The sequence below is a fragment of the Myotis lucifugus genome, unplaced genomic scaffold (genome assembly GCF_000147115.1).
Source record: "Myotis lucifugus unplaced genomic scaffold, Myoluc2.0 scaffold_37, whole genome shotgun sequence".
Lineage (NCBI taxonomy): Eukaryota > Metazoa > Chordata > Mammalia > Chiroptera > Vespertilionidae > Myotis > Myotis lucifugus.
In genome coordinates this window covers 2662771-2689556 of record NW_005871085.1, presented here as the reverse complement: position 1 = coordinate 2689556, position 26786 = coordinate 2662771, and the positions used below count along the sequence as shown (strand labels likewise).

The following is a 26786-nucleotide window of genomic DNA, read 5'->3' as shown; positions in this document are numbered from 1 at the left end:
AGAAGAAACTATCAGAACATTAAAGGTTGAAGTCATTATGATTTTTACCAAGGTCATGTTTTCATTTTTGTTGGCGTAGACTGACTTCTTGCTGTGAAAGATGAGTCTAGTTTCCTTGTGTACTTGTTTATCTTTAATTCTATACTTAACATTTCTTTGAAAATTTATGTGTAGGAAGAATTTATGGCCTACAATTATAACGCGTTCCTCCAGAGATGAATTGTATTTGCTTTTGCCAGGCATCTGGAGGCATCAGTTTGAGACCACCTGAACGCAAGATCAAGACTTGAGCCAGTTTGGCTTAGTGGATATAGCGTGGGCCTACAGACTGAAGGGTCCTGGGTTCAATTCTGGTCAGAGGCATATTCCTGGCTTGTGGATTCCATCTCCAATAGATTCTCTTTCATCATTGATGTTTCTATCTTTCTCTCCCTCTCCCTTCCTCTCTGAAATCAATAAAAAAAATCCTATATAATAAAAGCCCAGCTACCATAATGGCATAATGACCAGAACGACTGCTTGACCAGTCGCTATGAGGTGCATTGATCACCTCTCGGTCCCTCCCGCCCGGCCTGTAGGCTCTGATTGCTGGATGGTGAATGGGGAACCGGTGTGGGTGGTGGCAGTGGGGTGGGGTGGGACTGGGGGCTGGTTATTGGGCTGAATGGCCGACCTCTTCGTTCCTCCCCCCTCCCCCCCACCCCGTGCCTGCAGGCTACGATCAATCGCCAGATGGTGAACGGGGGAACAGGGACCTGGGGTGAGTGGCGGTGGTGGGGTGGGACTGGGGACTGGCCAGTGGGTGGAATGGCCGACCTCTTGGTCCCTCCCCCTGGCCTGCAGGCTACGATTGATTGCCGGATTGTGAATGGGGAACTGAGGTGGGTGGTGGAGTTGGGGTGGGGTGGGGTGGGACTGGGGACTGGCCAGCGGGAGGAAGATGGCCCTGATCGCAGGCTAGCCAGCAGGCTACGATTGATCGCCGGATTGTGAATGGGGAACTGAGGTGGGTGGCAGAGTTGGGGTGGGGTGGGACCCCAGCAATTCCACTTCCAATTCATCCTCATCCTGAGGGTGTGGCCTTTTGGGGACCCATAATTGCACAGAAGGTCTTGGACTTCACTCCCTACACATTGTGTTTTATTTATGTTTATCTTCTTAGAAGTGTAAAAGGAAGATCACAATTTCCATTTAGGTAAATTTCTCAGGGCAAAAGCATCTTCCAGTGTTTCAAGTTGGATTGCCTGTTCCCAATTGGATTATCTCCCTGGATCTTGCTTTCCAGCTTTTGGTCTGATAATTCTATCTTGCCATCTCTTAGACACCGTGTTATGGGCTGAATTGTTTGTCCCCAAAATTCATATGTTGAAACCCTAACCACCAGTACCTCAGAATGTGACTGTATTTAATCACATATTTTGGTGATTAAACATAATCACTTTAAAGAGATAAGTGAGTTAAAATGAGGCATTAGAATGTGCTCTAAACCAGTCTGCCTGGTGTCTTTATAAGAAGAAGTAATTTGGACAGGCAGCGACGTACCAGGGCCATGAAGGCACGCAGAGGAAAGACTCAGGGAAGACACAGGGAGAAAGCAACTGTTTGTAGCCAAGAAGAAAGGTCTCAGGAGAAGTCAACCCTGCTGACACCTGGATCCTGGACTTTTGTTCTCCACAACTGAGACAACACATTTCTGTCATTTAAGCCATCCAGTTATGACTGCCCTAGTAAACAAAAACATTAGTTTAGTCAACTTTAAAAACATTACAATACATATATTTCAGACATTTACTTTTTAAATATATATATGTATATATATATGTATATATATATATATATATATATATAGAGAGAGAGAGAGAGAGAGAGAGAGAGAGAGAGAGATTTCACAGAGGAAGGGAGAGGGAGAGAGAGAGAAAGATAGAAAGATCAATGATGAGAGAGAATCATTGATTGGCTGCCTCCTGCATGCCCCCTACTGGGGATAGAGCCTGCAACCCGGGCATGTGTCCTGACCAGTAATGGAGCCATAACTCCTGGTTCATAGATCAATGCTGAGCCACACCAGCCGGGCCAGACTTTTACTTTTTAATATTATTTTCTGAGGTGCGTTGATACAAATATCCTAGCCCACAATTACCAGAGAGGAACTCTAATTATCCTCTACTCTCCACTCTACACGCTGCTTCCCTTTTCCTCATAGCCCTTACCATCAGCTAGTCCTAGAATGTTATCTATTTTCCTATTTATTTATCTGTTTAATTTCACCGGAATTAATATACAAGAAAGCAGGCTGCATTTTAATAACTGCTGTAGCCTCAGATCCTGAGACAATGCGTGGCAGATCGTAGGCACTAAGGAGACAGTTGGTGAATGAATGAATGAATGAATGAATGAGTGAGTGAGTGACAAGAAGGGGCTTCCCCACCGGAAGAAGTGGCAGTCCACGCGGTCTCTTGGACCGCTGTCAGGAAACGCCGCAGATCCACTCGGGTGGTCGCTGCCCCTGGGTCTGGAGAGTCCGCTGGGGGGCGCGCTCCCGGCATCCAGTTTCCGGGTTTTCGCGTGCGCCCCACCATCCTGGAGCCGGCGGGCTCCTCCACGGCCATCGTGGGCGGAGCCAGCGGCGGAGCGGGTGGAGCCGCCGGAAGACTAGCGGGCGCGGGGCGGGGTGGCTGGCCTGCGGGGCGGCCGCCTTGGGTGGGCCGTACCCCGGGGTGCACTGGGGCCTGCGCAGAGGCGATCGGTAGCGCGGGCAACGGCGGGGGCGCGTCAGAGGCTGGGGCGCTGGAGACGTCGGGCTGCGGCCCAGGAGGCGGGGCGCGGGAGGACCTGGCCGCCGCCCGGCGCTGAAGCCGCCTCCTAGGAGATGTGCCCTAGCCTAGGAGTGCGGGGAGCGGGTACGGGAGCCTCTCCCTTTGCGGCGCCCAGAGCCCGGCTCCGAGAGGTGCGGCGGGAGAGGCCACGTTGGTTGATCAGGAGCCGCAGACCCGCCTTAGGCCGCTTCTCCTTGGGAATTTGGAGAAGACCCACTGCCAGTCCGGAGGCCGCCGTGAACGCTGGGCGTCTTTTGAAGAATGATGGTTTCGCTTGAGAATGTGGTCTGTCTGAAGAAGGCTGGGAAAGAACAAAATCTGGTACCAGTCCTCCTCCAAACAGACACCCTCTGCAGCTGAAAGCCTCGAGAGCGAGCGCTCTCACGCCCCCGTCTCCGGTCCTACCCGCGCCCGAGGCGGATCTGGTGAGTAGGAGGCCACCCTGCCTGTCGTCAGTCCAGAGAGGCAGGTCGGGGTAGTGAGAACGGGGGCATCGTCTAAAGAAGCTTCTCTGCCATTAACCGTTTCATAAATTTCTCCACTTTGGTAACAAGACATTTACTTTTTGTATATTCAGAAGCAGGCTATTTCCCACATGCTCCAGTCGGTAGGATGCAGCCCTTTCTCTGCACCAGTCACAGCTGAAAAAGAGAGGTGCCCATTAACCACATACCCTTCCCCCACAAACTTCAAAAAGTTGGGTCGGCTTCCTTTCCAGGGAGCTAGGACTGATTTGGGGGCCCAGATACACTGGGCCTGGTCGCTGTGGAGCGATCTACCTGCTCAAATGACAGGGACGGGATGAGCCAGAGGATGTATTTGAGTTTTGTTCTGTTTTTCCAAAATTGCCTGTTACAAACACTTCTGCAGTAGTCTTCAATTGTACTCGAAGTACTATATTTCCTCCATTTGTAGGCATACTCCTTTCCCCAAATTTTTAACATTTTTGAAATCGGGATACGTCTTAACAGAGAGGTTAAAAGGACTTGCTAGCTGCTAGGCATCTACGTGGGTGTGTCTGTCACTATTTGCCCCTGTGAAAATGCAGCTATATGATTATTCCATCAGTTGAAATACTTGAAATTAACTTTGAATTGAGATTTCTTAATTGTTTTTAAAAATAACTTGAGAAGACCCGGCCCAGTAGGTCACTTGGTTAGAGCATCATCCCGATGTGCCAAGTTTGCGGGTTCCATCCTCAGTGGTAGAACAACAAATTGATATCTCTGTCTCTCAAAAAAAATGGAAGAAAAAAAACTTAAAAAGATAATGCTCTCCTGCAGCATTAAAGCGAAAGGTTTATAATAATGTTTACTAAAGGTTTATTGTTTGCCTAACATTGTCTCAATTAATCAACTTTACAACCCTATGAAGTACGATTATTATTTTATAGGTGAAGAAACTGACGCTCAGTTTAAGTGCCTTAGAACTTTTAAGTGCAAGAGCCAGGATTCTAACCCAGGCTGTCTGATTTCAAATCTATATCCAGGCAGAAGATGCCATGTGGCTTTTAAGGGGGGAAATCAAGGCAGGATTGGTGCATATCTGTGTATCTTTGGCTGTTTGTGTGTGTGTATGGAACCGGGAGACAGAGCCACATCCAAGAGCATTGATTATACTTATTCCCACATTGATGCCAAATCTTTGTTTTTGGATCTTTTGCAGTTCTAAAGATATTTCTGCAAGTTCTGGATTTCTGGCTGTACGAGGGTGCTCCTGGGTCCCTCCTCTCCTGCCTTGTGTTCCTGATAGAGGCATACACTCAAACCTACTCAAACCTACTCAACTTGCTGCCTCCCAGGGAGGCCGTACTTAATTTCAGAGAGGAGTCAGTGTTTCAGAGCTGTCCAAGTCACATTAGCCTCTAGGAGCCCCCAGGTTCTGGTGCTGCAGGAACATGCCAAAGCCCTGAGGGCAGGGGACTGTGATCAGAGGAGGACCACACAACTGTGAAGCCTCTCAGCAGAGGTTCTGGCCGTGTCCTCACCGGAAGTGGACAAGTCTGATCAGGTGGACATCATTATGCTGCAGCAGCTCTTGATCACCCTGCCTGCGGAGGCCAGCCCCTGGGTGAAGTTGCACCATCCAAAGAAGGCCAAGGAGGGGCTGCCCCTATGGGAGGATGTGACTAAGATGTTTGAAGGAGAAGGTGAGAATAGACTGATGAAGGGGGGAATGGATGGGGAACTAGGAGATCTCATTTGTGTGTCAAAAGATAGGTGCACTTCATTGTTCTGGTCTCAGGGAGAAAGTTGAGGGGAAAGCAGGTCTCTGAGGTTCATGCTTGTGGCTTTTGGGAAGGGGAGAGCTGTGAGAGTTCTGGAGTTCTGACTGTGTGATGGTGGTTTCTGGATCCCTCCTCTCCTGCCTTGTTGCTCCTCTATAAGAATAGAGGCATGCACTCAACCATACTCAACCGGCTGCCTCGCGAAGAGGCAGTACTTACTATTGTGCTCTCAGCACAAGCTTCTTGTTGACATGTGCTCAGTGCTGCCCCCTGCTGCTTCCATCTCCTGTCCTCAGTACTACACAGGACAGGAAAACAGAACACAAGATGGTCCCCACCTGCGACTCCTGAGTGTGTAAATGTGATTTATAGATAGCAAAGTCAAAGCTTTTTGCACCCTTAAGCCCTCCCCCCCCCATGCTTTTTCTTCACCAGTTTCAGTCATTTTAGCCTCAAATCAATATCAGTTCTTGACATGCTTGATTACTCCTATTTTACCTTGAAATATAGGTTCAGTGGGAAATATGTCCAAAACTACACATTATTTAGTGGTCTGGTCAGGATAGATAGATGGATAGAGGAATTTGTGTGTTTCGTGTAGTCTCTTAATTCATACCTTTAACACTGTAGATTCAGTCAATATTTATTGTATTCTAGCTGTGTCAGGCAGGAACTTTGCTAAAGCATCTTGACAGATGGAAAAATGAATAATGATCTCTATGCTAAATATTTTAAAAATATATATATTTTAATATATATTTTATTGATTTCAGAGAGGAAGGGAGAGAGAGAGAGAAAGAAACATCAATGATGAGAGAGAATCATTGATCTGCTGCCTCCTGCACGCCCCCTACTGGGGATCGAGCCTGCAACCCGGGCCTGTATCCTTGACTGGAATAGAACCTGGGACCCATCAGTCCACAGGCCAACGCTCTATCCACTGAGCCAAACCAGCTAGGGCAAAATATATTTTTATTGATTTCAGAGAGGAAGGTAGAGGGAGAGAGAGAATTGTTGATCGGCTGCCTCCTGCACGTCCCCTACTGGGGATCGAGCTTGCAACCCGGGCATGTGCCCTTGACCGGCATCAAACCTGGGACCCTTCAGGTTCGATTTATCTACTGAGCCAAACCAGCTAGGGTGCTAATTATTAATTGATGGAGACAGACACATACCCAGACCACATACCCATAATAGAAGGTAACCTAGGAAAATGCTATGATAAAGTTCTTTTGGAAGACAAGAGATAGGAAACATTTTTCCAGTTGTGCTCATCTGAGAAATTTTCACAAAGCAGATAGCATTGAATTGGGCCTTGAAAGATGTCTAAGTTTTTTTGTCGAAGAGTCAGAGAATGGAGACCATTGTAGTCTGAGATTGGTGTTCGAGTCCAACAGATAGAGGATGGTGATTAGAGGAAACCAGTGCTGGGAAGATATCAGGTGGACCGTAGAGTGCCTGGAAGTCCATGGGAAGGGAACAAAGGAGTGGCTCGGTGGATCTGTGCTTTTGGACCAGCATTGACCATTGGGAAATACTAATGCCCAAAAGAACACACTGCAGATCCTCCTCGTTAAGGGGCCTCCAGTCTGCTTGCGTCGCTCCAAATGTCCCTCTTTGTGAATGTATTGAGAGAGGATCCATATTCAGCAGGTCTGTAGGCAGTTTTGGGGGCGTTTGGGAAGTGCAAACCTTATGGCTCTTTTCCTTCCTCAGCTCTGCTATCTCAGGATGCTAATGAGACCCAGGGAGAAAGTTTAAAGGATGAAGGGACTTCTGGGGCCCAGACAGCAGAATTCCAGGTGGGTTGGAATTTCCTCTCATTTTTTTGACATGCTTCTTGGTTTTTAAGGGCATAACGCCCCTCTTCTTGGAGTGGGAGGTTGTTGAGGCTAACGAATTTAACCTAGGGAGCTTAGAGAATATTGCTCTTGTACAGAAAATGGCAACGGTAGTAGCAATTTATCTGCTCATAGAAGTTATACTTGCCTCCATGTAACTCTAACATTGTGTTGCTAATTTCTGTAAAGAATGCAAAATGAGTGATAGAATTTTAGCCTCTAAAAACCAACAGATACCTCTTGGGACCTAAGATAAGTCTCATTTTTAAATTTATTTTTTAGTATTTATAACTGAAAAACAAATTTTGTAAATGAGAAGTTCTGACATTCTTTTATTATTATTTTTATATATTTTTTAAAAATATATTTTTTTATTGATTGCAGAGAGAAAGGGAGAAAGAAAGAGAGAGAGATAGAAACATAATGATGAAAGAGAATAATTGAATGGCTGCCTCCAGCACACACCACACTGGGGATTGAGCCCATAACCTGGGCATGTACCCTAACCGGGAATTGAATTGATCTTCTGGTTCATAGGTCTGTGCTCAACCACTGAGCCACACAGACCAGGATGACATTCTTAATGGTGTACACATATCACTTGTGAACTTAATGAGGTGACCCTTAGAGTATTGGGAACAGAGATCAAACTGCAGCCAAAGAATCAAGAAGAGAAGAAATGGTCTGGCCACAGGTGCACACGTTAGCCTGGGCAGATACAACAGGTGTCAGAATGGGTGTCCTCACCGCCTGGTGGAAGGATAGGTGAGACAGAAGGAAAATTTTTGAATAAACAGAAAACGAAGATCATTAAAGAGGAGATGTTATTCGAGGACAGAAGAGTTTTAAGTGAACAGAACTTGGGTTCTAAAATTAGATGGTACAAGATTTGAACTTAGCTCTTGAATTTACTTGCTTGGTGATCTGTGGCAATATTTTTTAGCTATTTAAAATCCCAGTTTCCTCAGCTAATTCAGATGCTCATACTTTCTAGGAGTGAAATGCATTCCAGAGTTAGAGAAATGTGGAAGTAATAATAGTCTAATTATTTAAGGGGTTATCTCTGCATTCTACTTTTTAGAATTCCTCACTTCCTGACACTTATTGAAACTGATGAGATTTAAACTTAGCACTGGGAAAAGATTAAAATTAAAAAAAAAAGAGGTATATACCTCTTTCAGTGGTTAGAGCATTGGCTCTCAGACTGAAAGGTCACAGGTTTGATTCACAGTCAAGGGCATGTACTTCGGTCACAGATTCGATCCCCAGTCCTATGTGGAAGGCAACCAGTCAATGTGTCTCACATCAATGTTTCTCTCTCTCTCTCTCTCTCTCTCTCTCTCTCTCTCTCTCTCTTTCTCTCTCTCTCTCTTCCCTCCCTTTCACTCTCTCTAAAAGTCAATGGAAAAAATATACTCAGTGAGGATTAAAAAAAAGAGGTATAATTTATACATAGGATAAAACACTTAAGAAAGTGCATAGCTCTTTTTGACATATGTGTACACCATCTACTGCAATCAAGATCTAGAACATTTCCACCATCTCAGAAAGTTCCCTGGGATCTCTGTTTATTTCTTACTAGTGGCTCGGTGCACGGATTCATGCACATTGAAAGGAAATTAATTACAAGAAATATTTTAATATTGCTATTTGTCCTTTCTCTATAATAGAAGTGTCAATCAAATTCACAGTCAACAATGACAGATCGAAACACACGCGTGCACTTGACACCAGCAAGAGCTTTATATGTGTCATGCATGCGTGAGTCCAGTTGGTGGGTCAGAGGGATGGACATACAGTCGGTCATTTAGCCTTTTATATATATAGATAACTGCAAGTAAATCTATCTCAAAATAGATTTAATGATCATGTTAAAGTCATCTTGAAATATAAATGTAATTTTAAAAATAATCTAAAAAATTAAATAAAAATAATCTATTCAGTAATGTTCTATAAATGTTAATTAGATTAAGTTGGTTGGTAGGTTGTTCAAAGTTATATCTTTGATGAATTTTTGTCTAATTGTGTCAGTTATTGAGGGAAGAATGTTAAAATCTCTATCTTGATTTTGTCTCTATCTCCCTTTAGTTCTGTCAATTCTGCTTTATTTTGAATTCTGTGGTCAGATGCATAAACATGTGGGATTGTTGTCTTCTTAATGAACTGATCCTTATAATTATGAAATGTCTCTTTATGCCTAGTAATATTTCTTTTCCTGAAGTCCACTTTGTCTGATTTAATGTAGATCCTCCAGTGTTCTTTTAGTTATTGTTTGCATGGTATAACCTTTTCCATTCTTTTAGTTTTAACCTCTCTTTGTCTTTTTATTTATTTTTTTCTGAGTGGTGTGATGAAATATCACACCATTCTGCTCCATCCTGCCCAGGATGTAAACCATCCCTTTGTCCAGCATATTCAGCCTATATACGGTATACTCCCCACCCATTAACTACTTAGTAGCAATTGGTTATCAGATCAATTGTCATGGTATTGCAGTGCTTGTGTTCAAGTAACCCTTATTTTGCTTAATAATGACCCCAAAGTGAAAGATTAGTGATACTGGCATTTCAGATAAGTGCTTTCTTTAAGTGAATTGGAAAAAAACATTATATATAGGGTTTGGTACTATCCATGGTTTCAGGCATCCACTGGTTGTCTTGGAACATATTCCCATGGATGGGGGCGGGGCGGGGTGGATTATTGTATATATGTTCTCCTTCAACAATGAGAAATCAGGCTCCCATTTTTAACTCATTTGCTCAAGCTTGGAATATAAGAAAAATAGTTTCAGAGTTGATAACCCATACCAGTGGAACAGGCAAACCTACTAAATGGAGTTCAGTATTTCTCAAGATAAAATGTAATATAAAAATGCACAAAAATTAAGTGTATTATTTGATGAATTTTAACAAATGCATACATTGTGTTACCTGTGGCCCAATTGTTTTTGTTAGCTTGGGCTGCCATAACAAAATACTACAGATTGGTGGCTTAAAACAACAGACATTTATTTCTCACATTCTGGAGGCTGTGAAGTCCAAGATCAAGGTGCTGGCAGATTCAATTCCTGGTGAGAACTCTCTTCCTGGCTTGCAGGTGACCACCTTCTTGCTGTGTCCTCACATGGCAGTGCACCAGGGGAATGTGGAGCTCTTTGTCTTTTTTTCTTTAATCCTCACCCAGGATATTTTTCCATTGATTTTTAGAGAGAGTGGAAGAGAGAAGAAAAGACAGAAAGAAATATCAATGTGAGAGAAACACATTGATTGGTTGCCTTCTGCATGCTCTCTGACCAGGGCCTGTGCAGGAGCCTGCAACCAAGGTATGTGTCCTTGACTGGAAACGAACCTGGGATCTCTCGGACCACAGATCAATGCTCTATCCATTGAGCCAAACCGCCTAGGACAACCTCTCTTTGTCTTTATATTTAAAGTATGACCTTCTTAAATATAGCTGGATCTTGCTTGGTTAGTCCATTTACAGTAAACATAATCATTGATATGGTAGATTTAAGTGCATATTCTTATTCTTTGTTTGCTGTTTGTCCCATCTGGTCTTTGTTCCTTCTTTTCTGCTATCTTTTGGATTAAATAGTTTTCTTGTGTGTTCCATTTTGTGTCCCTAATGACTTTTTAGCTATTCTTCTTTGGTTTGTTTTTAGTGGTTGCTCTAGCCACTACAATATGAAATTTTAAACATATCACAGCTGCTTTGAATTAATATTATACAGTTTCACATATAATATGGAAGTCTTATATTTCCATTTATTCTCTCCCATTCTTTGTGTATTATCACAATACATTTCACTTTACATGTTATAGATCCCACAATACATTGTTCTTATTTTAGTTTTTAATAGTAAATTGTGTCATAAAAAATTAGGAAAGTTAAGAAAAGGAAAAGAAAATGAGCCTTTCATATGTAGATACATATTTACCAATTCTGGAACTCTTTTTTTAAAAAAATATTTTTATTTTACTTTTTAAACATATTTTTATTGATTTCAGAGAGGAAGGGAGAGGGAGAGAGAGAGAAATATCAATGATGAGAGAGAATCATTTATTGGCTACCTCCTGCACACCTCACACTGGGGATTGGGCCCACAACCAGGGCATATGCCCTGACTGGGAATGGAACCGTGACTGGCTGGTTCATAGGTCGATGCTCAACCACTAAGCCATGCCAGCTGGGCAAAAGCAATGTATTTTATATTCTAGGAACGGTTGACCTTCAAGGACATAACTGTGAACTTCACCCAGGAGGAGTGGGGGCAACTGACCCCTGCTCACCGGAATCTGTACCGAGAGGTGATGCTGGAGAACTACGGGAACCTGGTCTCAGTGGGTAAGGTTGGGCTGTTTATCCAGAAACCTGCTCATTGCAGGAGAGCCATTGTTTCTAAATTGTTAAATGTCATGGATTCCCTGGATCTTGGCCTTGGATTCTGTGTTAGAGATGTCTTATTCCTTTGAAAATCCAGCCAGGGGCATATCTGATTCTCCTTCTTTTACCTTTTACTTTGTAGAGCTAAAATAGAAAAACATGCTGAGGTGCCCCTTTCCATTTTCAGAAATCCTAGGACTGGAACTAATTCTGGGGATGGTTCTTCGATCTCAACATAAGCATTCATACTCTTTTTTTTTTTTTTTACTGCATAAGCAGGATATGAATTTTCCAAACCTAGGGTGATTTCCCAGTTGGAGAAAGGAGAAGAGCCATGGATAACAGAGAAAGAAGGCCCAGGACATCCCAGTGCAGGTGAGCCAAGGCAGGTGGTAACCTTTTCACATGTAAATAGTATATTTTTAAAACTTATGTTTTCTGTTTGTTCCTGGTATAATAATACAGTTGGTTTTGTATATTGATCTTACAGCCAACCACCTTGTTTCATTCTGTTATTAATTCCAATAATTTGTTTGTACATTCTCTTGGGTTTTCTTTTTCAACTTATAATAATGAAAAAAATAATAAAAGCTGCAATGGTGTTCTTTCCCTACCTCTGGGTAAAATCTCAAAGAGATCCCATAAATGGTCTAGTCCCTTTAAATAATAACAACAGTCTGATTTTAGTAAAATGTTTAGTTCAGTGAAACTTCATTCAAAGTGAAATCTTTTCTTCTCCCCTAGCTTGGGCTGCTTCAGTCCTGGATACTGAATTGGGGAGGGGGACATAGATGGCTTCTCTGTCTTTCCCTGTCTTCTCCTCCTCCCCCACTATTCAAGACCAGAATCCGGGGCCTACAGAATGTAGACTCTATTCTTGCCTCCATTTAGAATTTGGAAATACTAATGATTTTTATAAGAAGTTATACCTTTTAGGAATACAAAGCTGTCAGTTGAAATATTAGTAATGGGTACAACAAATTATCAAGTAAGAAAACCAGTCCGAATTTTATTATTTTTACTTTATTTTTTGTTGTTAATCCTCACCTGAGGATATATTTTCCAATGATTTTTAGAGAGAGTGAAAGGGAGGAGTGGGGGGGGGAGAGAGAGAAAGAGAAACATTGTTGTGAGAGAGACACATCAAGTGGTTACTGGTTGTCTCTGCAGGCCTCGACTGGGGCCAGGAATCGAGCCTGCAACCGAGTTATGTGCCCTTGACCAGAATCGAACCCATGACCCTTCAGTCCATGGGCTGAGAAAACCAGTCAAAATTTTAAAGGTTAAAGGATATTTTCATAGAACATTGTAATAGCAGCAATATAGTCTGGGTTTCTTACAAGTCTTCTTTGCATAAATAACACTTCCAGGGACAAATGAATAAGCACAGGAAATAGAACAATGTGTAAGTTTTAATAAAAGACACCCCAGTGTTCTTGTGAATTTTCTTAGTACCAACATTATTTTTTGAACTAGTGTCTCTGGCTGCTGCTGGAGTGAGGAAGGAACATGTTGTGTTTTTTTTTTCTGAGAAGGTTTTCTAAAAGTAGTTGTCAATTAAAAAGACATGTTGTAAAGACAGCTCAAAAATTTCATTATTTAGTATTATTAGAAAGGACAGGACTAAAAAGCTCAAATTTTACTCTTTTTATAAAATCATACTTTTACTGTTTACTGTTTCTTAATTTAATTTCCCATTACCTCTCCAGGATACATAAACATATTTAAATATAATGAAAATCTCATGTACTTTATATGTATTGTTATCTAAATCTCTATAGCAATTGAGTTTTCAGAGCATAAAGTATTTGAGTTATTTGTATTTTTTCCATTTCTTTCAGACTTAAAGAGTAAAACAGAAACCAGTATGTCAACTGCAAAGGAACAGTTATATCAAGGCAGTATGATGGAAAGGTTCATGAGGGATGATGTAATTGATTCCACATTGAGAAAAGTCTCCAAATATGATGAGTTAGAAAGGCATCAGGTCACCAATGGAAGAGATGTAAGACAAGCCATCTTGCTCCACAAGAAGAGAGGCCAAGAAACTAACAAATTTGGGGAAAATATTGTGAGTTCAAATGTTATTATAGAACAGAGGTACTGTAAATATGACACACTTAGAAAGAGGAACAAATACAAATTAAATCTGATTAATCATCCAACAAGTTACATAAGAACAAAAACCTATGAATGTAATATATGTGAAAAAATCTTCAAGCAAACCATTCATCTTACTGAACACATGAGAATTCATACTGGTGAGAAACCTTTCAGATGTAAGGAATGTGGAAGGGCCTTTAGTCAAAGCGCATCTCTTAATACCCACCAGAGAATCCATACTGGTGAGAAACCTTTTGAATGTGAAGAATGTGGCAAAACCTTCAGACACCGCTCCTCTCTTAATCAGCATCACAGAACTCACACTGGAGAGAAACCTTATGTATGTGATAAATGTCAGAAAGCTTTCGACAAATTAGACACTTAAGTGAACATATAAGAATTCATACTGGGGAAAAGCCCTATGCGTGCACTGCATGTTGTAAAACCTTTAGTCATCGAGCGTATCTAACACATCACCAGAGAATCCATACTGGGGAGAGACCCTACAAATGTAAAGAATGTGGGAAAGCCTTTAGGCAGAGGATCCACCTTAGCAACCATAAAATTGTTCATACAGGAGTGAAAGCATATGAATGCACACGGTGTGGGAAAGCCTATAGGCATGACTCATCCTTTAAGAAACATCAGAGACATCACACTGGAGAAAAACCTTATGAATGTAATGAATGTGGAAAAGCCTTCAGCTATAATTCATCACTTACTCGGCACCATGAAATACACAGGAGGAATGCCTTCAGAAATAACGTGTAAAAATAGATTATAAAACAGATTATCCAACATGAGAACAAAAGCCAAGTTTAAATCAGTGATTTTATGCTTTTAATTTTCAGAACTCTAAATGTGAGTTATTGATATAATGATGCCAACTTCTAATTTTGCCCATTGTGTAAATAAACACTACATTGATAACTACTATCTACACTTCCATACAAAGCACTTAAAAATAAAGGATGGTCCTTCCAATTAAATTCAACAATGTGGAAAATTAAACACATTATTTTTCTGACTTCATGGTGGATTAATAAATTATTATTCATGGGCATTCAGTGATTTACAGACCAGTATATGGGAACTACTATTTAAAATGTCACCACTCCCATATTTTAAATTAAAATTTAATTTTTAATTTTTTGTTAATCCTCACCCAAGGATATTTTTTCCATTGATTTCTGGAGAGAATGGAAGGAAGAGGGAGAGAGAGAGAAACATCGCAGTGAGAGAGACACATTGATTGGTTGCCTCCCACATGCCCTGGGGTAGGGGATGGCCAGGGATCAGCCTGCAACTAGCTCATGTAATCCAGGGGCTGCAATACATTCTAATAGTGGACTGGGATGAGTACTTTGGAAAACCCAGGCAGTTTTCTCTCCATTTTTCACCTTCTTGGGTCTTCATTCTGGCTTTTTTTTGGTTGTTTTTTTTAAAAAACAAACAAACAAAAAAACACCTCATTGCAAATCATGGCTACCAGCAACTCCAGATTTTACATATATTCAGGTTCTATCACCCAGAATAAAGCTGCCTTCTCTTTCTCATTTCTATCTCAAAATCCCGAGGAAGGTTTCTTATTGGCCCAGCTAGGTCTGTGCCCACCTCTACAGTCAATTGTAGGCTGAGATCTCAGCTTCTATGAGAACCATGATGGTGTGGTGGTGGGAGGGAGGAACTGGACAGGTGGGAAAGAAGAGTTATTCATAGAATTCCAAATCTTATCCATTCTTCAATGCCAATTCACCAGGCCAGAAATTTAGAACAGGAAAGGATCTAGGAATTCACCTAATTGAAACTTCACTTTATAGATGAAGAAATGGAGAATCTTCTTTAATTACTCATGTCCTTTTACTTGAGTCAAACCTGTTTGAAAATTTTTTCCTTCTAAGTTTGTTAGCCTAGCTTTCTAAACACCTACTGTTAATGGCTGAACGTAGCTGAGCTGCTCTTTGCCTTTCTAAAAGGTTTACTTAGATCTGCTGCCCAGGAAATCTTCATAAGTTATACTTCAGAGCCTACCCATTGCCTTTGCCTTTTATCAGTGCCTTTGCCTTTTGTCATTCATTCTATTTATCTCACAGGAAGGTCTCCCTCCACTGATCATGGGATTATTCTTCCTCAGAGCTGTGTCCTTAGACATATTCTCTTCTCAAGTCACACATTTTGATTTTGTTAACACCCCACACTTCTGACATCTATGTTTTAGAAATACCCCCTGAGCTCCAGAACATCATATTCAACATCCCACTGGATATCTTCACTTGGATATCCCATAGTCACCTCACAATTTTTTCAATAAAATCTGTATTCCTTAACCCAGGAAGTGGTACCACCGCCTATTTAATACTCCCATTTAAACTTTTTCCTCTTCCTTTCATTCATTACTTCTCCCAATGCCATCAGGTCCTATATATTGTATGTAGGATTTAAGTTTTTATCTACTCCATTCCCACTGTCAGTACTTTAATTAGACTTGTAGTACTTCCTAACTGCTTAGATTTCCAATTGGTTTCTCTACATCTAGTCTGGACTCATCTCTCTATCCTCCCCACTGCTGCTAGAGTGATCATTATAAAGCACATATCTAATCAAACCACATTATTTTTTTTTAAAAATTCCTCAATGTTTTCTGAAGCATACTCAAGAAAGCATGCTTTGCTTCAGCCATAAAGACCTTATGGCTGGCCGGTGTGGCTCAATGGTTGAGCTCAACCTAAGAACCAAGAGGTCACAGTTCAATTCCTGGTCAGGGCACATGCAATAAAAACTGCTAAGAAAAGCAAAGAAGTGATGTCATAACAGTCAGGCTCGGGGTTTCTCAGGAAGGAGGCATAGGAGTGCATTTGAGAAGGGCCTGAAACGTTCATTTTTTGCTCTAATGATAACATGTCTGCTCAGTAACTATTACACCCTACCTTTATTTTACACTTTAAAATATAATTGTGTTACATTTCCCAATAAAAAGGTTAATTAAAAATTAAGTAAATAGAAAAGAGAAATACATTGATGAGACAAGCGCCAGCATCTTTGAAAAGCGAGTTCGCGGTTGTTCTCTCCGCTGGGAAAGCTGGTGCGAGGTGCAGAGGGGGACAGAGCAACCAAGGTGGCAAAGCGAAGACGCGCCATTTAAGGGACAGGGCTCCGTGCCAGGGAGAAAGGAACATGCCCAGACCTTTCCCGGGCACTGACTTGACAGTAGCCAGGGAACCGGCCCGAGTGGGCGCTTCCAGGTCAAGTGACAGCGCAGCTCCGTCACCAACCAATGAAACCGCCCGCGCAGCCAGCGGCGCGCAGGTGGGATCTGCCCTAAGGGGGCCCGCGCACTGGGGCTCTCCACTCGGCGCTGCGGCGGGAGGGACTCTGGGCGGATCCGCAGCCTCCGGGGAACGGGAACGGGGCGGCGCCGCTGAGGCCTCTGGGAGGGGGCGGGCCTGGCGCAGCCGCGGGGCATTCCGAGCCCGGTCTCCCGGCGGCTTTGTGTGAAGCCCGGAAGGGAAGCGCCGATGCCCGACCTGTTCCTGCTGGTGGAGGGTGGAGTCGGGAGCAGTTCCGAGGCCGCCGCGGAGCCGAGTGGCGTCCGGGATTCGCAGGAGGACCCGAGGTTAGGGGGAGGCCGGCGAGTGGGGTGGCGGACGGAGGGCTGCGTTTCGAGCTCAGGGGTCTGTCCCCGCCATTGCCACGCCCCTCACCCTCCTCCCCGAGGGGCACGACTCCCTGGAAGCGGTGCGTCTAGGCTGCCCGCGCGGCCAGGCTTCTGAGGGTTCTGCACCTTTCACTCCCGGAAGCTCCTGCGGTCCGCTGGGACCCCTCCCGGGGGGCTGTCATGCCTGGCTGCTCCAGGACACTAGGAAGCGCTCAGAAGTCTTTAGGGCGTGCATGGGACTGGGGAGACCGTGGTTTGGGGCCGGTGGAAAGGTGCCTCCTGAAGGCCAGCGTTCTCGGAGCCCGTGAGCCCGGGCTGCTGCAGACAAGCAGGATGCTAGGGTGCAGGCAGCGGCCGTTCCGCAAGCAGCACGCACCCAGAGAACGCTCTGGGTGACCTGCGGTCTCCGCCCGAGTTTCGGGCTGAGCTTGAGGCTGGAAGAGGAAGCTGACCGCCGAGCTCCTGGGGACCTTTTTTAAAAAGTCCTTTTACTTGCAGGGCGCAGGGGTTGGATCGAGTAGCTGCATCCAAGGTATGGGGAAAACGAAGTCGCGGAGGATTTGCCCCTGGAGAGAGGCAAGCGTTGCCTAGGACCTGGGGTGGGCTACGGTTTGTGCAGTGTGGAGCCGAGAGGGGAAACGCCGCAAAGTGAGGGAATGGTCAGGCGAGAAAGGACAAAAAGCCCCCATTCTGCCACGGCAAAGCCCGGAGTTGCTCATCTGGATTCACGGATGCAGACCTGGTGTTTCAGAGCTCCTCTCTCCTCCCCCAGCTTTGTCATTTCAGCATCTGCCTTTCCCCGTGCGGAGGAAGAGCAACCAAGTCCCCGGTGAGTAGTTTTCCTCTCTCCTGAGGTTTAATCTCGTCTGTCAGAGGGAACTGACACACCGCCTCTTCCTTGGGAAGGGGAAGAAGATCCGCATTTGTTCAGTGCTAATATATATGCTGTTTTGTCACTCAGTCGTGTGGGTAGCCGAGTACAGCTGGAAGGAATACTCTAATTTTAAAGGTGTATCAGTAGCCACGGGAAAACTTGCCCAAGAGTGAGTACTTCCTAAAGCAAGTAGCATACTACTAAATACGACTGACCTAGTCAGGATCAGATTCAGAATCCAGATCTGTAGGCTCCCCAGACTCTTGATACAATGCTGGTGTTTCCCAAACATCTCATTCACTTGCCACCTAATGATTTTGCTATACCTATATACTCTCTGTATTGTTATTCTCGTATTTTAATTTTTTACACTTATTTCAAAATCAAACTTGTCCTAAGAAATACTACCTATGACATACATTTGATGGATGCTTTAATAGCTTTACATGTATTCTAAGATACTTCTAAAAATATTGATCAACATACCATGTAAAATCATCTCATGTCAGAAAGATACAAATTGCATTTTGGGACACCGTGCACTGCATCATAACCTTGCTGAGATATTTTCTGCATGGGAAAGTCTAAGCAACCCATCTGAGTCTAAATTATCCATCCCCCGTACATTGTTTTCTTCTTTTAGATGAATAATTCCACACACAATGAACCTCTCTCCCCTCTTTGTGTCTTTTCCACAAAACATTTCACTTACCTGTTCAGGGATACTCTGTTCTCAATGTTGCATGAAAAACAAGTAGAAAGTCCATACCTTAAACAGTACTGTCCAATAGAGCGTTCTGTCATCAGGGGAAATGTTCTAAATCTGTGCCTTATAATGTGGTACCCACTAGCCATATGTAGCTACTGAGCACTTAAAATGTGCCTAATGCAACTCAGAAAATGAGTTTTAAATTTTATTTAATTCTATTTAAGTTTAGTCACTTGTGGCTGGTGGGTACATATTGAACAACCCAGGTCTAGATATTTGAAATAAAATATTTTCAAGGTCAGTTGATTTGGATTTTGTGCCCTGTCCCTGATGGTTGGGGAAAACCCCAAAGTATACCTGTTCATTGTCATTTAACTTTAGTTTCTTGGTGGAGGGAAAAGATACTCTCCAACCTTCAGGGACTTCATGCTCCAAATAACATTACTCATTTTGAAATTGTCATCATTTAAGGCACATTTGCAGTTTCAGACACGTGCAAATATGCAGCTTCTGTGTTTTAATTCTATTTAAGTATACCATTTTCAAGGCATCAGTTCTTAAGCTTTAAACCTGGGAGTTGGTGCATTCAGCTTATTCATTGCTTATTAGAATAGCAAGGAGGAAATGGCCCATAGTTATCTCAATTGACTTAAATTCTGTGTCAAATTACTTATTTTTTCTGGCACCCTGAGTCAAATACTAGTGGACTGGTCATGCCTTGTTTTGTTTTCTCTCTATGCAAGGTTAGATATGTGAGGTTAGGAGGAAGGCTTAAACAGAGTATCTTCACAAGATAATTTGCCTAGTTTTTTAAGATTAAAAATACTTGAGAGACAGAACAATCAAATGAGATGTGTAGTCTTTGTTTCCTGGTTTAAGGAAAAGCTATCCAAGACATTTTAGGGCAGTTGGAGAAATTTGAATGAGGACCAGAATGTTAGGGTATTACCGATTATGTAATAGTGTAGTTAATGTGGGAGAATATACATATTTATATTTGAAGTGTTATGATGTCTATAATGTACTTTAAAATAGTTCAGCCAAAAAAAAGTGCACAGAAAAGAAACAAATGCAACAACATGTCAACAGTTGTTTATCTAATTGGCTTGTACTAGTATATGGCCATTCATTGTTCTATTCTGTTTCTCTGTATGTGAAATTTTTCATAGTAAAATTTTTTAAAGTACCTGTCTTACAGTAGAATATTCAGATATTGCATGTGAAATACTTGTCTCAGTGTCTAGCACACAATAACTACACAATAAATATCACTATTTATATAATTGATTATATTATTAATATTAATAGTGCTTATTGACAGATATTTTCCATCATAAGTTAATGTCTTGTGGAGGGAGAAAATAAAAATGTTAGGAGTATAAATTACAGTCAGTAAGGGTAAAATTAAACCCACAAAGAGCTTTCTGTCTGCCATTTCCTTAACATCTCAAGTATAAAAAAAGCAACTGGTTTCCACATGTCTCTGTGAATATCCTCTCTCATTACTTTATGCTATTACTTTGTGTATGAGTAGATCTATTTGTATCAATAGTTAGTCTTTAAATTTTAATCCTGCAAACTACATTTAAAAACAGTCATTGTAGAGCTGATTTTTCTCAAGAAACAGTTTGTAATTGAGATTTCTTTTCATAGTCAAGGATTTTGTATCAATGGAATTATAGAAGTGATCCCTGGTAAACTTTCAAACATCATTCCAACATTTAAAAAGATCTGTATTCACTTAAAATAATGAAATAATGTCCCAAGTCAGTAGAATTTTTTTTTTTTTAAAGAATAGTTTACAGCCAGGCCAGTGTGGTTCAGTGGTTGAGGGTTGACCTATGAACCAGGTCCAGGAGGTTGGGGCACATGCCTGGATCATGGGCTCGATCCCCAGTAGGGGGTGTGCAGGAGGCAGCTGATCAATGATTCTCTCTCATCATTGATGTTTCTTTCTCTCTCTCCCTTCCTCTCTGAAATCAATAAAAATAGATTTAAAAAAAGAATAGTGTATTGATTTTTAGAGAGAGACGAAGGAAGAGGGGGAGAGAGAGAGAAATATCAGTGTGAGAACTAACATTGATTGGCTGCCTCCCACATGCCCCCTACTGGGGATCAAGCCTGAAATTCGGGCATGTGTCCTGACCTGGAATCAACTGGCAACCTCCTGGTGCAGGGGAAGACATCCAACCAACTGAGCCACACCAGCTAGGGCTCAAGTCAGTAGAATTTTGAAGTAGAAAAGACAAACTCAAGTCTTTTTTTAAAAAATGTAATTTAAATTCTTTATTGTTGAGAGCATTACATATGTCTCCTTTTTCCCCCATTGACCCCTCCCTACCCACTCAAACTCAGATCTTTTAAATGAAGAAATTGAGGCCAAGGAAAGTAATTTGCTTAAAGTCACACATAATGTGTTAGTGCCAGATTCAAGAATAAAACCATTTTGCACCTAAAAAAATGTTTGTGTTCATATATGGATGATACAAGGAGCCGTATTGTAAATTGTACCTGTACTACAACTCTGTAGCATTACTAATTGGCTGTAAACAAATAGGCTTCTTTAAGGAATGTAAATAAATAGTCATAATTCTGTTTATTTATTTGGATAATACATTTCTTTAACATGATTTGCAGGGCCTAGACCAATCCAGAGCTGTGCCATGGCAGAGACTGAGGAAGAGGAGAAGGTGTCAGCAGAGGCCTCAGGGTTCTCGGATTTGAGTGACTCGGAGTTTCTGGATCTGGAGGATACCCAAGAGTTGAGTGATCCACTTAGCAAGCCTGGCCCTTCTTCTGAACTCCCTGGGAAGGATGGCAAGCTCATAAGCTTACCAAAGTGGAAAAAAGGATTGGATGTCTTATCACCCATGGAGCGATTCCACCTTAAATATTTGTATGTGACTGACCTGTCTACTCAGAACTGGTGTGAACAGCAAATGGTATATGGGAAGGAACTTCCTGGTTTCTTGGCACCTGAGAAGGCAGCTATTTTGGACACTGGTGCCAGTATCCACCTCGCTAGAGAACTAGAACTTCATGATCTTGTGACTATCTCCATCACCAGCAAAGAAGATGCGTGGGCAGTTAAGTTTCTGAATATGTTATCAATGATTCCTGCCCTGCAGTCAGAAGGGCGCATCAGAGAGTTTCCAGTGTTTGGAGAAGTGGAGGGTGTGCTTCTTGTTGGAGTGATTGATGAGTTGCACTATACACCCAAGGGGGAACTGGAACTGGTTGAACTCAAGACGCGCAGACGCCCTGTGCTCCCTCTGGAGGCTCAGAAAAAAAAAGACTGTTTTCAAGTTAGCCTATACAAGTATATCTTTGATGCCATGATACAAGGGAAGGTGACCACTGCTAGCCTAATCCACCACACAAAACTGCATCCAGAAAAGCCACTGGGACCTGCAGTGCTGAGGCATGCCCAACAGGGAGGCTTCTCTGTGACGTCCTTGGGTGACCTCATGGAGCTCGTCATCTTGTCTCTAACATTGTCTGACCTTCCAGTCATTGATATTCTGAAGATTGAGTATATCCACCAAGAGACTGCCACTGTGCTGGGTTCAGAGATTGTGGCCTTTGAAGAGAAGGAGCTGAGAAGCAAAGTGCAGCACTATATGGCTTACTGGGTAGGCCACCGAGAGCCTCAAGGGGTTGATGTGGAGGAGGCTTGGAAATGCCGGACATGCAACTATGCAGATATCTGTGAGTGGAGGAAGGGCGGTGGGGTGCACAGCTCCTCGCTAGAGCCCCAAGCCAAAAAAGCCAGATGAACAGAAGGTGTGCCTTAAGGAACTTTCACCCTTCCTGCTCCTAATGTACTCAAAAAGTAAAACGGGGTCAGTCTTTGGCTTTCATATTTTCTCAACCTCTAACCACTCAAATCTCGGACCAATGCTTGGGTGAGTGGGAGATCTGGGATTATACTGTACCTGGAGCTTCACCATAGATTGCCAAGAAGACAGATGCTCATCATGGCTGGAACAGCAGTATCCTTCAGCAATCATTGCCTTCCTAAGAAGATTCTTCAGTTTCTGTTAAGTCTCTTCCATATTTTTTCTCAATCAAGGCTTTCTGCATTTTATATAATAAAATAAAATGAAACACTGTCCAGATTGGTTAACTGATGGTTGTTTTTTTTCTTCATAATCTCAATCCTTCATAGGTAACCACTATAAATGGTTGTGTATATGCTAACCTTGACCTTCTGGTTCATAGGTTGACGTTCAACCACTGAGTCATCGGCTGGGCACTTTGTGGTTTCTTACAAAATAGTTGAAGCATTTGTAATTGGAATCACCTCAAGATCACTAATGATGTTTTCTACAAATACTTCCCTGGTTTTCAGCCTTGACATGTCTAAATAATTTTATCTCTCCCTTTTGAATTCTGCCTAAGGTGTCTGAACCCCAAATTATGGACCTCTTGGATGCTTGTTCAATGAATGGATAATGAAAAGAGATGTGACAACAAAGCTATTTCTTGATTTTTTTAAAACATGCTTCCTGGGCCAGAGAATGGATTGAATACCTTAAGTAGGATTAGGTTCAACCGTTCATAATAGAAATTTCGAAAACAATAGTTAAACAAAATAGAATTTTTTTTCTCTCTTATGAAAAAGATAGTCTAGTTCTGATGTGGCACCCCATGGTGTTCAGAGCCCAAATTCCTTCTCTCTTATTTCTCTAACATCAGCAGGTATCTTTCTACTTCATAGTCCAAAATGGCTGCCCAAGCTCCAGTCATCCATTACACATTCAGAATAGAGCTGAAATAGGAAAAGGGCATCATTTTAAGGACACTTCCTAAATTTGTACCACTGCTTCCACTTCCATCCTATTGGCCAAAACTTGGTTACCTGGTCATAGCTAGCTGCATATGTAATTTTGTTCTGGAAAAGCATATATCCAGATAAAAACTGAAAATTCTATGAACTATAAAAAAGGGAGAATGGATATTGAGTGACAACTTGACATCTCTGCCCCACTGAGATTTTCAGGAACAGAGCTTGCAATTTTTGCCTTGCTAAGGACCCTAAACCCTAGGGCAGTGATGGCGAACCTTTTGAGCTCGGCATGTCAGCATTTTGAAAAACCCTAACTTAACTCTGGTGCCGTGTCACATATAGAAATTTTTTGATATTTGCAACCATAGTAAAACGAAGATTTATATTTTTGATATTTATTTTATATATTTAAATGCTATTTAACAAAGAAAAATCAACCAAAAAAATGAGTTCGCGTGTCACCTCTGACACGCGTGTCATAGGTTCGCCATCACTGCCCTAGGGGGAAAGAGGAAAGATGAACATGACTAGTCCTTAATTGGTCCCCACAACCACATCCCGGCACCAAAATGTGATAGAACATTTAGTTTAAGGCTCATAATTTTAAAAATCTGATGTCATCTGCTAGATGGAGTCTGGACAACTCTCCCTGTCTTGCATAATCTGGGGCAAAAGCATCAGATTGAAAGGGTCAAGTTTCAGAATTTGATACTCACAAATCCATTGGAGGCCTGCAGGAGGCAGGTCCTTAAGAACATGAAATTCTTGGAGGCTTAACCTAATGATTCTGGGCATCCTGTGGCACCAAGAAGAGAGCAGGTTTGAGAGGACCCAGCCAACAGATTCAGTTCCAGCCCTCCTGCTTTATGTAGTTTAGCAGAGAATACAGACAAGTAATCAGGCAGTGACAGAGCCATGTGATAAGAGCTAGCATAGAGTGGTAGGGTGGTACAAGATGCTACAGGTTCACAAAAGGAAGTCTACACTGGACTTGTGAGAAACATTGACTTACTAGATTATCGGTTTATTACAAAGGAATATTTGCCCTTTGTGACTGTCTTACTAGTATTTCACTCAGCATAATGTCTTCAAGTTTATCCATGTTATAGCATGTGTCAGATCAGTATTCAAAAATCAATTGTATTTGTACAGTTGCAATAAAAAATCAAATGGAAATTTAAAATACAGTTTATAATATAAAAAAGATGGAATACTTCAGGATATTTTTGACCAAAAAATATGCAAGTATTTTACATCAAAAACTAGAAAACATTGCTGAGAGAAATTAAAGCAGACTTAAATAAATGAGACATACCAGGCTCGTGGTTCTCTCCAAATTGATCTATAGATTGAAGATGCTGAGCCAGACAAGTTCCATAATGCACTTATGAGGATGAAACTATAGACAGTTTCACATTTATTCAGTATTCACAAATAATTATTTAGCACCCATTAAGTGCCAGGCTTTGGAGACAATGTCATGAACAAAACTAAAATTACACTCAGACCATTTCCAATGAGTTTGTGATTTTTTTTCTCCACCACCAACCAATTCTCTGACACCAACTGAATATCCTACAATTCAGCTCAATTCTGACACTATCTACCTGGTAATAGTGTTAGATTATACAGGTAAAGTGCTCAGTCCTACAATTTCCCCCTCCCCCTCCATATCAGATAATAATTGCAAGTCTAGGTTGTCACCTGTGCTTCTGATCTATAGGTTATAGATTGGAGGATCCAATGATCCCCTCCTCATGTTCAACTAATTCGATAAAGTGGCTCACAGAACTCAGAGAAACATTGTACTTACTAGATTATCAGTTTATTACAAAGAAATATAATATAGGAACAGCCAGATAGACGAGATGCATAAGGGCAAGGTGTAGGGGGAAGGATACAGAGCTTTCATGCCTTCCCTCTCTGGGTTCATCACAGCTCCCCAACCTCCAATACCTTCCTATCTTCACTTTCAGCTTTCTATTTCACTGAGAAAATAGAAGCACGCATAAGAGGAAATCCTATTTCTCTCACCACCAAATCTGTCTGCCCATCTGCATCTGTATCCATGAACTCTGCCTCCCCTTTTATTTCAATGGATGAATTGTACACACTCTTATAATCGATCCTTATGATTGTATACTGGAATCCATCCCTTCTCTCCTCAAAGACTTTCCTCCTGCAACTGTCCTTTCTCTACTGTGTTGTCAGTTTTCCCCTCTCTACTGTATTATTTTATATTAGAAAACAAACATACTGTAATTTCTTCCATCTTAAAAAAAAAAATAATCTGGCCCTGGCCTGGTAACTCAGTTGGTTAGAGGTCCTCTTGACGTCAAGGCTGCAGTTGGATCCTCGGCCAGGGGACATACAGGAATCAACCAATGAATTCATAAATAAGTGGAACAAGTCCACATTCTTTATGTCTCTCTCAAAGCAATTTTTAAAAATTCTGGACCCATTAGCCACATGCAAAGACAGCTTTACTTTTCTGTTCATCTTTAAAAAGCAAAACTTTTTAAAGTATTGTCTATACTTGCTTTCTCCACTTCCTCTCTCATCCTTTTATCCCACTCTTATCAAACTTCCACCACTATGTCAAAACGGCCTGTTTCAACAACTTTCATGTTGCTAAATTCAATGATCAGTTCTTAGTTCTCATCCTAGTTGACCTATCAGTAACATTGAACACAGCGGATCACTCCCTTCTTCTTGGAATGTTTTCTTCCCTTGATTTTTCAGATCCTAACTCTCCTACTTTTCCATCTATCTCACGGATTATTCATTCTCAGTCTTCTTTGTTGGGTCCTCTTCATTTCCCTGACCTAAGCTACTGCATTGCTAGAAGAAACCAAATTTGAGTCAGGGTAAATTATTCTCTTAGCATACTGCTGATTTAGATTTTCCAGTATTTAAAAATTCTGATGTCTATATTTTTAAATAAAAATGATATGCACACCTGCTTTTTTTGTGGAGAGCATGAAGTTAGAATAACTGACCCCATTTTGAGATGTGGACTCTACCCATGTCCAGGCAAACAGCCAAAGCCTGGGCATTTAACCAAGGGAGGTAACCAATAGATGACAAGAACTTAGAGGACCAAGCGACTACCTAGGGTCCCCGCCTGATCAGGCACCCTGATACTACCCGGGGGTCAGTACATCGAGTTATACTCGCGGCCAGAGTGATCCCCACACTTTTAAAAATGAGCACGGCTCTCAAGACGGCCCCAGAGATACCAACCCTGGAATTTACCCCAAGTGAGGTGGAAATAGCTGAGGTTTTCCGGAAACTAGCTCCACGTGCCTTATGGGAAATGTAGTCTCGGATGGGTGGCTTACACCGCGGGGGAGCCTGGGAACTCCAGGTGGGCTGTTACTTCCGCGTAC

The 26786-nt window shown here is 42.1% G+C and overlaps 2 protein-coding genes across 3 annotated transcripts; both read left to right on the top strand.

The window, feature by feature from the left end:
* The first annotated feature begins 2708 nt into the window (after positions 1–2708).
* On the top strand, positions 2709–14364 carry ZFP69 (ZFP69 zinc finger protein). Its single transcript, XM_006087266.3, is given in 7 exon segments — positions 2709–3241; positions 4482–4965; positions 6760–6845; positions 11102–11228; positions 11547–11642; positions 13109–13729; positions 13732–14364. Coding segments are annotated over 6 exon segments (1467 nt in total). The 5' UTR covers positions 2709–3241; positions 4482–4838; the 3' UTR covers positions 14142–14364.
* Positions 14365–16779: 2415 nt separating this feature from the next.
* Positions 16780–22722, top strand: EXO5 (exonuclease 5). Of its 2 annotated transcripts, XM_014454521.2 has the most exons (4): positions 16780–16983; positions 17524–17557; positions 17798–17854; positions 21246–22722. In XM_014454521.2, exon 4 carries the CDS (start codon positions 21272–21274, stop codon positions 22382–22384), a length of 1113 nt encoding a protein of 370 aa, XP_014310007.1. In that variant the 5' UTR covers positions 16780–16983; positions 17524–17557; positions 17798–17854; positions 21246–21271; the 3' UTR covers positions 22385–22722. The 2 variants fall into 2 exon arrangements, with proteins under 2 accessions (XP_014310007.1, XP_006087327.1); XM_006087265.3 differs by lacking the exon at positions 17524–17557.
* Positions 22723–26786: the final 4064 nt, after the last annotated feature.

What these genes read in the sequence shown, in the direction of transcription:
- EXO5 (XM_006087265.3), top strand. Translation starts at nt 21,272, where the DNA reads ATGGCAGAGACTGAGGAAGAGGAGAAGGTGTCAGCAGAGGCCTCAGGG.